Source organism: Indicator indicator, chromosome 27, assembly GCF_027791375.1.
Source record: "Indicator indicator isolate 239-I01 chromosome 27, UM_Iind_1.1, whole genome shotgun sequence".
NCBI lineage: Eukaryota > Metazoa > Chordata > Aves > Piciformes > Indicatoridae > Indicator > Indicator indicator.
In genome coordinates, this window is record NC_072036.1 from 12,939,238 (window position 1) to 12,950,907 (window position 11,670).

General features: G+C 47.1%; 1 protein-coding gene across 1 annotated transcript in view; it reads right to left on the minus strand.

Moving 5' to 3' along the window:
* Window positions 1–8,543, minus strand: part of GRIK2 (glutamate ionotropic receptor kainate type subunit 2) — a 196,171-nt gene extending 187,628 nt beyond the window's left edge. Inside the window, exon 1 of the mRNA XM_054393052.1 lies at window positions 8,429–8,543. Coding sequence (XP_054249027.1) covers window positions 8,429–8,543 — 115 coding nt within the window. The remainder of the gene's footprint in view (window positions 1–8,428) is intronic.
* Between the last annotated feature and the right edge of the window lie 3,127 nt (window positions 8,544–11,670).

Here is an 11,670-nt window from a genome sequence, read left to right on the forward strand (position 1 = left end):
AGGCTGTATAATCCCAGTTCCCTTAGCTTATCCTCATAGTACAGGTGCTCCAGCCCCTGCAGCATCTTGTTCATCACTGATGCCTTGAATTCACCTGCAGGGTGGTTCTCAAACTCCCTCATTCCTACCTATCAACTTACTTATTTATTTTCTTTAAAAAATAAATAAATAAAAAACAAACAGTGTAGTCAGGGATATCTGGCAGCATGACTATGTAGCTCAGTGTCTAAAATAAACCAGCAGCTCAAGGTATGAAGAGAAACACCAAAAAAACTGATAGCCAAAAAAAAAAACATATATAGTCACACTGCTCTGAAAATGGACTGAGTCAAAAGCATAGTTGTTAAAAATGAGCAAAACACACTCCCTCAGTGCTTATTATATCTTCTCTTGAGAGGAAAGCTTCCACATTTGGCATCAAACCAGCTATGACCACTCACTTGCCTTACATTCCCATTCTGCACAGCAATCTTTTCAAACACCAGCTTCAGGAGGGAAAAAAATCAAAGGCTCTTTGCTATCTGAACTAGAAAGAAGCCCCACAGCATCCTCCTGGAGGCATTTCACTAGAGAAAAAACTGGCTGCACGTCCAGGCCCACGGGACCTTGGGGAAAGAAGGTAAATCCAGGTGGTGGCTGGTCACAAGTGGTGTTCCCCAAGGCTCTGTACTGAGGCCAGTTCTCTGATATCTTTATCAGTGATTGGGGTGATGGGATCAAGGCACCCTCAGTAAATTTGCAGATGACACCAAGCTGGGAGGAAATGTTGATCTGCTTGAAGTTAGGAAGACTCTGCAGACAGACCTGGCCAGGCTGGATTGATGGGTGAAGGCCAACTGTATGAGATTCAAAGAGGCCAAGGACTGGGTCCTGCACTTGGGTCACAACAATCCCAAGCAATACTCCAGGCTTGGGGAAGAGTGGCTGGAAGGCTGCCATTTGGAAAAAGATCTGGAGATGTTGGTCAATTGCCAGTTGAATATGGGCCAGCAGAGTGCCCAGGTGGCTAAGAAGACCAACAGCAACCTGGCCTGTGTCAGGAACAGTGTGACCAGCAGGGAACAGTGTGACCTGCTGAGGCACAATTTAAACATTTGCTGACATCTTTAAAAGAAAAGATGAAAGTCAGAAATTTGATAATTCTGAGCTACAAGGTTGTTTTTTTCTCGTGAATGTTTCGTGTCCTAACTGTGCAGCTTTTAACTAACAGCAGAAACAGGAGTTGCCTGCTACAGCCTGTATCTGTGTAGCTCCTGAGCTGACTGAAATTTCTGGTGTGTATTTAGCTCCTGGATAAAGACAAAAGCCCAAAAGAATGGCAAGTTCAATTACAACATAATCCTTAATGAATTTACCCAGATTATTACCTCTTAAGTGTGTAATATGCACATGAATGAGCATTTCAGTGCAAGTGGTTTAAATTCAGTATCAGTTACCTTATGACAAAAGCCACTTGCAAGTTAACAGCTATCTTTGTATTCAGAGAGATGTGAAATATTTCACTGGAGACACAGGAAGAGCTGGATGTGAAGCTGGGTGTGTTCTTGCAGACAGGAAGCAGTTCTGACTCTTCAGAAGCAAGCCTGATAAATTTCATAGAATCCTAGAATGGCTTAGGTAGAGTTAGGAGAATGATTGAGCTGGATGATCTTTAAGGGCTTTTTGGACCAAAGCAATTTTGTCAGAAAGCAGAGATTCAGCTGATGTGGATGAATGCATTGCCCCCAACACAGAGATGAAAATCTGTAAGATCCATAAATGAATTAATCTTGTGATGTGCTGATAGCAAAACCTTGTTATCTAAGGACAAACACTGTTATCTGAGCACTAGAGTGCAGCTGTGCTTTAAGCTACCCCCATCACAGACGACAGCCACAACATGAGCAGGGAACCTGATTATCCATAGCCCAGGCAGGGAGGGAAAGACTTTCAAAATATATTTTCTAAAACTGTGCATTTCATTTGAAGGGTGCAGCAAGCAAAGCTACTGAAGACCTTCCTAGACGAGGTACTGTACTTCAATAGCACCTGGCAAAGGCTACACCAGAAACATGTTCAAGGAATGGACGCGCTGACCCATGAGTGACCCAAATCTCTTGCAAATTTTAATCCAGGTGATTCTAAACACTAATATGAGAGTGGTCTTTGACTCTCCATGTTCCAGTTCAGATGTGAGAGCATGATGACACGATGCTGTCATATTGTTTACTCTAATCTTCCAGCATACATTGCAGCACTCAGGAAACCCTGATTTTCCTTGCAGAGGGAGGAGTGTGAAAATAAGGCACCTTCCAGTTTCTCTTTTGCTTTATTGACAGAACTCCTACTAATTATTCCTCTGAAGAGATTACAGAGGATGAAGGTGAAAACTCAGAAGCAGGAAAGGTAAATATATTAAGTAGGGGACAAAGACCTGCTACTATCTGCAATGGCTACAATATATTTGAGGGTGTTTTCCACATGGAAGGGGTTTTCCCTTGTAGAAAATACAATAATAATAAAAAATATATTATTTGCAATGGCTACAAAATATTTATCATGGGTTTTTTTCCCTATATGGAAGGGATTTTCTCTTGCAGAAAATACAATAATAATGGTAAAATATTATTGGCAATGGCTATAAAATATTTATCTTTTTCTTTTCCACATGGAAAGATTTTCTCTTGTAGAAAACACAATAATAATAATTTAAAAAATCTAATATTTGAGTTCAGAAAAATCTCTTTTTCTCTGGTTTCTTATCTCTGGTGACAGAAACCATTTTCACTCAGCAGCCACATGGAAATGCGAGGTATTACTTGAACTTTGCATCACTTCAAAAGACAAGTAGCAGTCAGTAAGAAGCCAGTTCCACTTCTCAGCATCCAGTCCCTAGGACAACTGCGTGGAAATCATTTTACAAGGCTATTGGTGTTCCAAACACAGACTGAAAGGATCTGGGGATATTCCAGAAAGCCCACACTGCATGAAAAGCTTTCTTAACCTACATTAAATCTTGATAATGCAATAATGAGTCTTTCTAATTCCCCTATCCAATGCAATAAGAACTGTATACAGCTAATCTGCTTTGCCCTTTCAATTAAACTCACCCAGGACATTCTCTGTAGTCAGCACCCTGAATGAGTCATTAAAATTCTCCTTCTGTCAGACTTGTGTGCAGCCCACCGTTGTTTGCAGAAATTCCATTAAATCCAAGCGGTCTTTATCGCCCCATGACCACTGTGACTTCAATCAGCCAATTTAATTACCTTCCCAAATTGTCAGCAGAAGCAGCAAAGGAAAACAGGAAGGGCTGTAACGTTATCAAGACTGAAATCTTCCTTTGTGCCTTTTCATCTGGAGCAGTCAATAACAATGCTCCTCACCGCCTTCCCGAGGCTCTTAACCTTCCTCTTCTTTCAAAGATTTCTGATGTTGTTTGTAAGACTGATTTTGAACTCCTCTCACTGAGGATGTTAACACATACAGAGAGCTTCAAGTCCTTGGCAGTAAAACTTTCATTGGCTCTAAATACAGGAATTACAAAGGTAGGGACCTCTGAGGGCTGCCACATCATCCTTTCTTTTGTGGATTTCCATCATCTGTAGGCAGGTTGCCTTCTCCCCTGAAACCAGAGACCTACATTTGCTCCTTTCTCTCCACTAAAAGGGTGTCAGCACGAGACCCAAAGGAAAGAAAGTGCACATCCAGTACAGGCCTAGTCTAGGAAAACTACATGAGCCAGCAGTGGGCCCAGGTGGCTAACAAGACCAACAGTATCCTGGCCTGGAACTAAATCAGTGTATTCAGCAGGAGTAGGGAAGTGATTGTGCCCCTGTGCTCAGCCCTGGTGAGGCGACAGCTTGAGTACCAGGTGGAGTTTTGGGTGCCACAGAATACAAAAGACTGAGACACTGTATCATGTCCAGAGAAGAGGGATGGGGCTGGGGAGGGGTTTGGAGAGTGTCACACGAGGGATGGCTGAGGGAGCAGGATTTGTTGAGTCTGGAGAAGGCTGAGGAGAGATCTTATTGCTCTCTGCAACTTCCTGAAAGGAGGTTGGAGTGAGGCTGGTGTTGGTCTTTTCTCCCAAGTAACCACCAATAGGACAAGAGGAAATGGACCTAAGCTGTGCCAGGGGAAGTTAAAGTTGAACATTAGGAAAAACTTCTTTACTGGAAGTGGTGGGAGTTGGAACAGACTCCCCAGGGAGAAGGGAAAGTCACCATCCCTGGAGATGTTCAAGAAGGATAGTTTAAGACATAGCTTAGCAGTCATGGTAGTTGGGTTACAGGTGGACTCAATCTTAAAGGTATTTAACAACCTTAATGACCTATGATTCTATGTTAGAGGAAACCCATGCAGAACAATCCACCTCTGAGAATCCCACAGTGGAGCTGAAGAATGAGGTGGGTTTTTCTTCAGCCTCGAAGATGGCATGACTATATGCAGCTTTGTCTTCGTTATTCTTACAACTATGATGATGTTATAGAGGAGAACAGGAATGTGCTAAGCTTTGCAAGGGTTTGGGGTGGGTTTTTTTAGAAAAGAAGGAGGAGGGAAAAAAAAAAAAAACGTGTTTCTAGTACTAGTTCAAAACTCCCCCTTCATTCCTGGAAAGGCATTTCCAGCTCTCTCAGCTTTGCTTTGTCTTTCAAGCTGGAGGCAGACACCCCTCCACTCCTCTTCCCCTGTAATTCATTGTAACCCGCTTTCAGTTCATCTGCTTGAAGCCCGCTCCAGAGCAACAAAACAAAAAGCCAGGACTTGGGCCTTTCGGTTTCTCTATTCTTCTTATCGAATGTGCCAAAGAAAACAAGAGCATTCCACAAAGCCAGGAAACACTTCTCAGGCCAATGGCCCCCCGAGGACAAAACACTATGGCTGTTACCTTCCAGTCACTGGTCCCTCTTCACACCTTTGCTGTGAGAACAAATTGCGGCAGCAGAAACAAGGGCTGAAGCAGGCGATTTAAAAGAAGTGTGCTTGGGAGTGCTGCGGAGTTCCAAGGGCTGAGGTTCACGCCCCAAGAAGGCAGAGATAAGCACTGAGAAGTTTAACACCCTGGGCTCTTATTGCCTCGGGCAATGAACCATCGGTACCTGCTCCACCTGTGCTGGCAGCAGCTTGCCCCGAGTTACCAAGCCCTGAAGAGCGGCTAACCATCACCCGGGGCGAGCAGGGACCGAGGGTTACAGCTCTTCGGGACTTGGTAACTCCTCAGAGCGCTGGGATGCTCCCAGCAGGCGAAGGCAATACCGAGGCTGGCTGCTGTAAGTCGATGGCTGTAGATTTGCTGAGCTCCCGGAGAGCTGCTGCTGCTCTTCCGCTGGAGCAGCGAATCGGGAAAGCTACGAAGCGGGACCCACCGGCGGTTTTGGACTGTGGCTTTTGCACGGTGCCAAGCGATAAGGAAAAGGTTTCCATCACACTTAGCACAGCGGAGAGACAAATACTTGGCTACTGCTTTTTTCCCTCGTCAAGCTGGGACCTGTCCTTTTATCGGCAGCAATGGTCTGGGAATGTTCCCGAGGGTTTGAAAGCCTGGAGCAGCCTGGGCACACTCCTCACCCTCAGCGTTTCCTGGTCTTTTTATGGAAAGCTATTCCAAAAGGATAACGGAGGGAGCTTGGGCCATGTCCCACGGAGCAAGGTGTCATTTAGGAATTTGGCGAGATGCCCAAATGCTGTGCTGCTCTACTCCAAGCAGCAGGCAGGAGTCCAGATGCCCGAGTGAGTGGCTCTGGGAAGGGACTGGTCCACCCCACCAGCTTCTCCCAGCAAAATCCCCTCACGCATTTGGCAGCCAAACGCGGGCAGCTCAGAATTCCCGAGGTGGCTGCTAAAAGGTAGCTTGAAAGGCAGGGAGAGAGGACAGGCTGGCTAGTCCCAACAAGGAGAGGAGCCGTGGGAAGGACAGTGCGAATCCATGGTGGTTCATTTGCACAGGAGGAATGAGGGGGCTGGAGCTCTGGCAGGCTCCAAGCTCTCCCCTGTTGCCATAGCGCTGCTGGCTGAGGAAGAGGAGCGGAGGCTGGCAGGCTGCCTTCTGGAGGGGATCTCCTCAGCTTTCGCTTCTCCTGGCGAAGGACTCCACGGGAAGGCATCGGCATCCCGTCCTCCTGGTTGCAAGGACATCCCGAAGGGATAGATAGCCCGGGCAGGGGGGGGGTGGGGGGGTGGTGGTGGAGGGATTTCCCCTCTCAGAAACCACAGCTTTCTCCCTTCTCCTTCCCTCTTTCCAGCCATGTCCGTGGGCAGAGACAGAGTCACTCCATGGCTGGACAGGGCTAAACGCAGACTTCCTAAGGCAGGGATGTGCAACAGGCCCGGCAGAGCAGGGAAAAACCTTTCTCTTACGTCTAACATTTTCCACGTTAAAATAAACTAATCAGCTGCTATCTACCTGTTCCTAAGCCTCAGAGATGGACTGAGGACCATTCTACTGAAAGGCCGAAGAAAACACGAGGTGACTCAGAAGAGGATTCACACTTGGGTGGTACAAACAACGGAGTGAAAACAACCTGTCCACAACTTGTGGGACCAGGAGGGAGTTGGGAAGTTAGCCTAGGAAAACCCACACGTGTGCGACTGTGTCACTGGGCACTGGTGTCCCTGAACCACCCTTCGGTCTCAGGATGATTATTCTAATCATTATCAAAACGCGGCTCTCCAGGGCTAGCTCCGAGAAAACACTGATTTGGAGATGCTGTGGCCAGGAGGATGTTTGTTTACACGGCCACGCTGGAAAGGAATTCGGACTCCTGGAGAGTGACCCTGGGCACCGGTTGTGAAGCCCGGTTCGTGGCAGAACAGCCAGCCGGGCAGTGCTAGCTCGCAGGCAGCTCTGCCGCTAATTTCACGGCCATGATAAGGGATCAGAGTGAACGCAAACTAAAGCCGGCAATGATCTACGGACCCGCGGAGCTCTGTCCAGAGGAACGGCATTCCTGAAGACGGTTGCTAAGAGCAACGTGCCTGAAGCACCACCTTTAGACCAGATGGAAGCAGCAAAGAAGCACCACTAAGAATTCAGCACATGAGATCGGGAACAGCCTGGTGACTTTTTAATCATTACCCACCTTCCCCTCCGGGTAACAGCGTCTACGGGAGCGGAATTTAAACAAAATTTGATACAAATCAAGGCACAGCTCCCAGGCGAGGACAGACAGGAGCTTTCCGAGCCTCGCAGAGATGGACACAGCAGCTGCTACATCTCGTCTCGGACAGTGGGAGATCTGCACTTGCCCCTTCCAGCCCTGCTGTGGGTAGACAAGGAGGAGGAGGATGCTCTGGGGAAGCAACTTTTGGACCGCACCCCCCCACACCCCTTCCCCTTTCCCTGCTCCTCGCCAGGGCTCAGCCGCGGGACCCGGGCAGGCAGGAGGCTGTGGGGCTCCTTCTGTAGCTCTCCTCGCAGGACATCCCCAGAGGACATTCCCGGGACCCTCGGACCCACAGCGAACTTTGGGATCCTTCGTGCCCTTCTTCACCGCCAAAATTCCACAGGGGATGCGGCCGCGGGTTTGCGTAAACGTCCGCATAGACGGGCAGAGCTGCTGGGGTTCGTGCCACGGTCCTGCTGAGATAGTCATTCAACTGCAGACCCACTCTACTCTCCTTGAAACCCCAGTCTGATCCATGACATTTTACTCTTCTTGAAATTCCATTCTGATCCGTGACTTTTCGGGGGGAGGGGAAAGGGGGGGAGTTTTTTGGGGTTTTTATGCGAGGGTAAATGAAACTCCCACAACTTTCCTGGCGTGGAAAAAGCTACGGCTTTGAAACGCATCTCAAAGACTGTTCCTTCATCGCCGCTCAAGACACAAATCATCTCCTCTCTAACCCTAAACGCAACCGAGGTGACAAACCCTAAATGTCACTAAGGTGACAAGCAACCAGGCAGAGGCTTCAAGGGAAACACCAGTCCAAAGATCTTAAACCACAGCGTCGCGCCCACATGGGATGGGTTCGGGTGGAGCAGAAACTTAACAACTAGTTGACAGGTTGTTAACTGATCAAGCACCAGTTTAGACACTCTCTGAACTGCTATGGAAACCCAAAAGGTACATTACGAGGAAGCCAAGCGAGCTGCGCAGAGCCCTTAGGCAAAGGCGTTTGCCCGTCATTTCCCTCTCCATTGTTATTATAATTATCATCATCATCATCAACAACATCGTGCCGTTACTACGGCTACAATGAGCTGCAGCGACTGGAAAAAAACAAAACTAAACCCCGACAAAAAAACACCCCCACCAAACAACCCAACACACAACGAGTCATCCCTCCGGATGCAAAATAAAGAGAGACTTCGGTGCCTGACTTCGGTAGCACGTCTTAGCTCCCCCCACCGCCCCTCAGCAGCCCCTCCTGAGTCAATCCCGCATATCTCACATTCAGCCTTCAATGCAGAATGGGAAAAAAAAATAAAACGGTCGCGAAATCTTACCGAATCTTAATACATGTGTGGTTCCTTGAGAATATCCAATCCACAGGAAGCAAAGGAGGACTCCAACGGTGCATCTGAAGACTGAATTAGTTAGAATAGGGGAAATAATCTTCATGATGTTCCGATGCACACACGCTTCTTTGCTTCCCCCTTCTAAGCCGTCAGGTTTCCCGGTAGGGTGAGAACGAGGATACGTAAACTGGTGGCCCCCAGACACGATCACGGCATGGTCACAGAGAGAGGAGAGTCTACGCTTCCCAAACCCATTAGCAATCCCTGCATGTTCTTCATTCACTGCGCCAAGGAGCAACCTTCAACTGCAAGGAATGGTGGGACATCCATGTTAGTCGGGGGGGAGAATCCTTGAGAAATCCAAACACACCCAATGTCCAGCCGAGTAAAACCTGGGAGGCAAGAAAGGAAGGGGAAAAAAAATCAATATGTAATCCAGCTGGAGAAGCCGCGGAGACACCGGCACAGAGCGGGGGAGTCACGGAGCAGCCGCCGCTCCACGGCGAAGCTTGTGCCGTGCTCCCATTCTGCTGCACTGCTGCACAGCTCCTGACGCCAAGCCAAGATTAAGTGAGAGAAATTGAGATGGCTCTTCTCTTCTTAAGGCTGCCTGCCAGACACAGCCTTCCCAATCTCTGTTATGCAACCGAGCTGATCGCCTCGCTCTGCCGGAGGAGAAGGCAGCCCGGCTTTATTGACAGGCTCCGTGGTGTTGTTAGGATTTGGGTTGTTCTGAACAATAGCTATAAGGGGCTGGAGCGGGGAGGGACGGCTGGCGGTTTGGGGGGGTGGGGGGAATGGCTGGGGGTGCTACGGGAGAGAAGGGAATCGGTTGTGTAAAAATCAATTCATGCATTTTAATAGCTGACGGTCTGCGTGGAAATCACTCAGCTTTGGATTGGGAAAGAGAACGCTGACAATAAAGTCATGCGGGTCAGCAGAGTAACATTTTGGCTAAAAGAATAATAATAATTTAAAAGAAATCCCGATATTTACATTCACTGTTACTCACGGTAATGCATGGAATAAGGAACCACACGGGCTTGTACCCTGCCTGTCCTTAGGAACGTGCTCCAGACCCAGTGATCCCGGAGCACCAGCCTGCTTTTGCAAGATCCAGAGGAATCACAGCACAGGCAGAGCCTTGTTGAATGCACAGACCTGTTCCACTCAACTTGCTTGGAATTGCAGTGCTGCTCACTAGGCAGTAACTCGGAGATGTACTAGTTTTGTGTTTTGCACTTTATTCTGACACTCTCTTGTCTTGCACTCTGTTTTCCCTTCACTCAAGTATTATGGAAATATTGCTGTTCCTCCCCGGATTCCCTGTAGTTTGTCATTTTGGAGTCCTTAGTGAGAACAATAGCACTTCCCAGTTTGATAATGGGATACTGAGCTTATATCTGCAAATGCAGCCACAGACTTCTGTCTTTGGGGCAGGCGTTCTGAAGAAGATAAACTCATTCTGTGGACTACTGTGGATTTTCCTTGGAAATACAATTAGCTGTGTGCCTCATCCATTAAAATACATTGAACAAGGACTGTCAGACTTTGAAATCTAAGAGAAGCTTTTACTGAACCTCCTTAAGCTTTGTTACAAACATTAAAAGGTAATTCCTTGATTCTCTAGCAGGAAAATGAATTTGGTTTATGCTACGTTCTGCCTACAGACATCTTTTGCCTCCTTTATCTCCCTCTCTGCCTTTTCTTACTAAAGAAAATATCACTGAGAGGCTTCCCCCACAGATGCACCCAGATGAACACAGAATAAACCTGACTTTACAGAAATAAATACAAGTGATGCCAGGATAATGAGAGCACAGAGTGGAATCTATCAGAGGTGAGTTACAGTTTGTTCTTTTAACTAACATCTGTGTAAGGCAGACATGTAAATAATTAAGAGCAGCATTTAAATTATAACCTGTAATGCTGGTGCCTTTTGTCCCTAACTTTTTATCATGATGGCTCTCTGATATCCTCTGCACTCATTTACTCAAAACCCTGTGAAATGCTGATGAGAAGAAGTGTACATTCTGCTAGGGGATTATTAAAGATAATCAATTTCTTTTCCCCCCTCTTTAAGATGGAGGCATAACCGCAGTGTCAAAAATAAGTATCATGAATGGCTAGTTCTGCAGTCTAGCAGGGAATTCAATCAGACGATTTGACTAGTGGAGCACTTTAAAAAGAACACCTAGTGCTAAAAGCAAGGATATCTAGCGACTCCTTCAGTTCACACTTAGAATATCTCTCAGGAAAAATGCAAAGAGAAGCTTTTTGTTGTATTTCCCGTTGCTTTTATTCTCTCTACTCAGATGTATTTGGTCTTAGTCCCAGGAGAAATAAAACTGACCCACATGAATACTGTAAGCTTTCAACTTTCTTTGCTCCTCTCCTCTTTTCCTTACTGTTGCTGAAATAAAGGTCATTGAGATACTCTTTTTGTGAATCTCAGATATAGCTTCCCGTCTAAATGGTTTGGGGATTTTTTTTTTTTTTTTTTTGGTGTGGTTTGGGTTCATTTGGGTTTGGGTTTTTTTGTTGTTGTTTTTGTTTGCTTATTTGGGTTTGTTTAGTTTTGGTAAACAGTTTTGAAAATATGATATTCGTGGCTATATTCATCACACTAGACAAAGACATAAACTTTGGGCAGAGCAACTTAGTCTGATTTCCTAAGGTCTTTTTGAAACAAAACCCCACAGCTACCTGTAATGTCAGCCCAGCACAGCTCCTAATCCACTGAATCATCAAACTTGAGATTGTTTCCTCTCACTATTCCATCTTTAGCAGTGCTAGATACTATCACCTATTTAACAATGCGATCCCTGCCCAGGACTCAAGCCTAGCTCCTTTCCCTATCATGCCGACACATCCCAGGGTCACCGCCGGCCTCGGTACCGCGGACAGAGTCCGGTCTCGGCCCTTCAGCACCAAGGAGAGCTCTCGGCTCCAGCCCGCCGCCAGCGGCCACCAGCAGCCACCTCCCGTGGCCTAAAGCTACGTTTATCCCTTCCAGTCCCTGAACAGCACAGAAAGGAAATTGGAATCTTTTATCGGCTTCCTTAAGGACACATATACCACCCTCGGTCGCGGTAGCTGGCCAGCTGTTCTACGGCGTTTGTGGGTTCAGCAGGAGCAGCACTCTCCTCCTCATCTGCCATCAGATGTCTCCCAGTGCTCTGTTAATATCCCTCCCCCCTGCCACCTCTTTCTTCCACACCTGAGCTCCC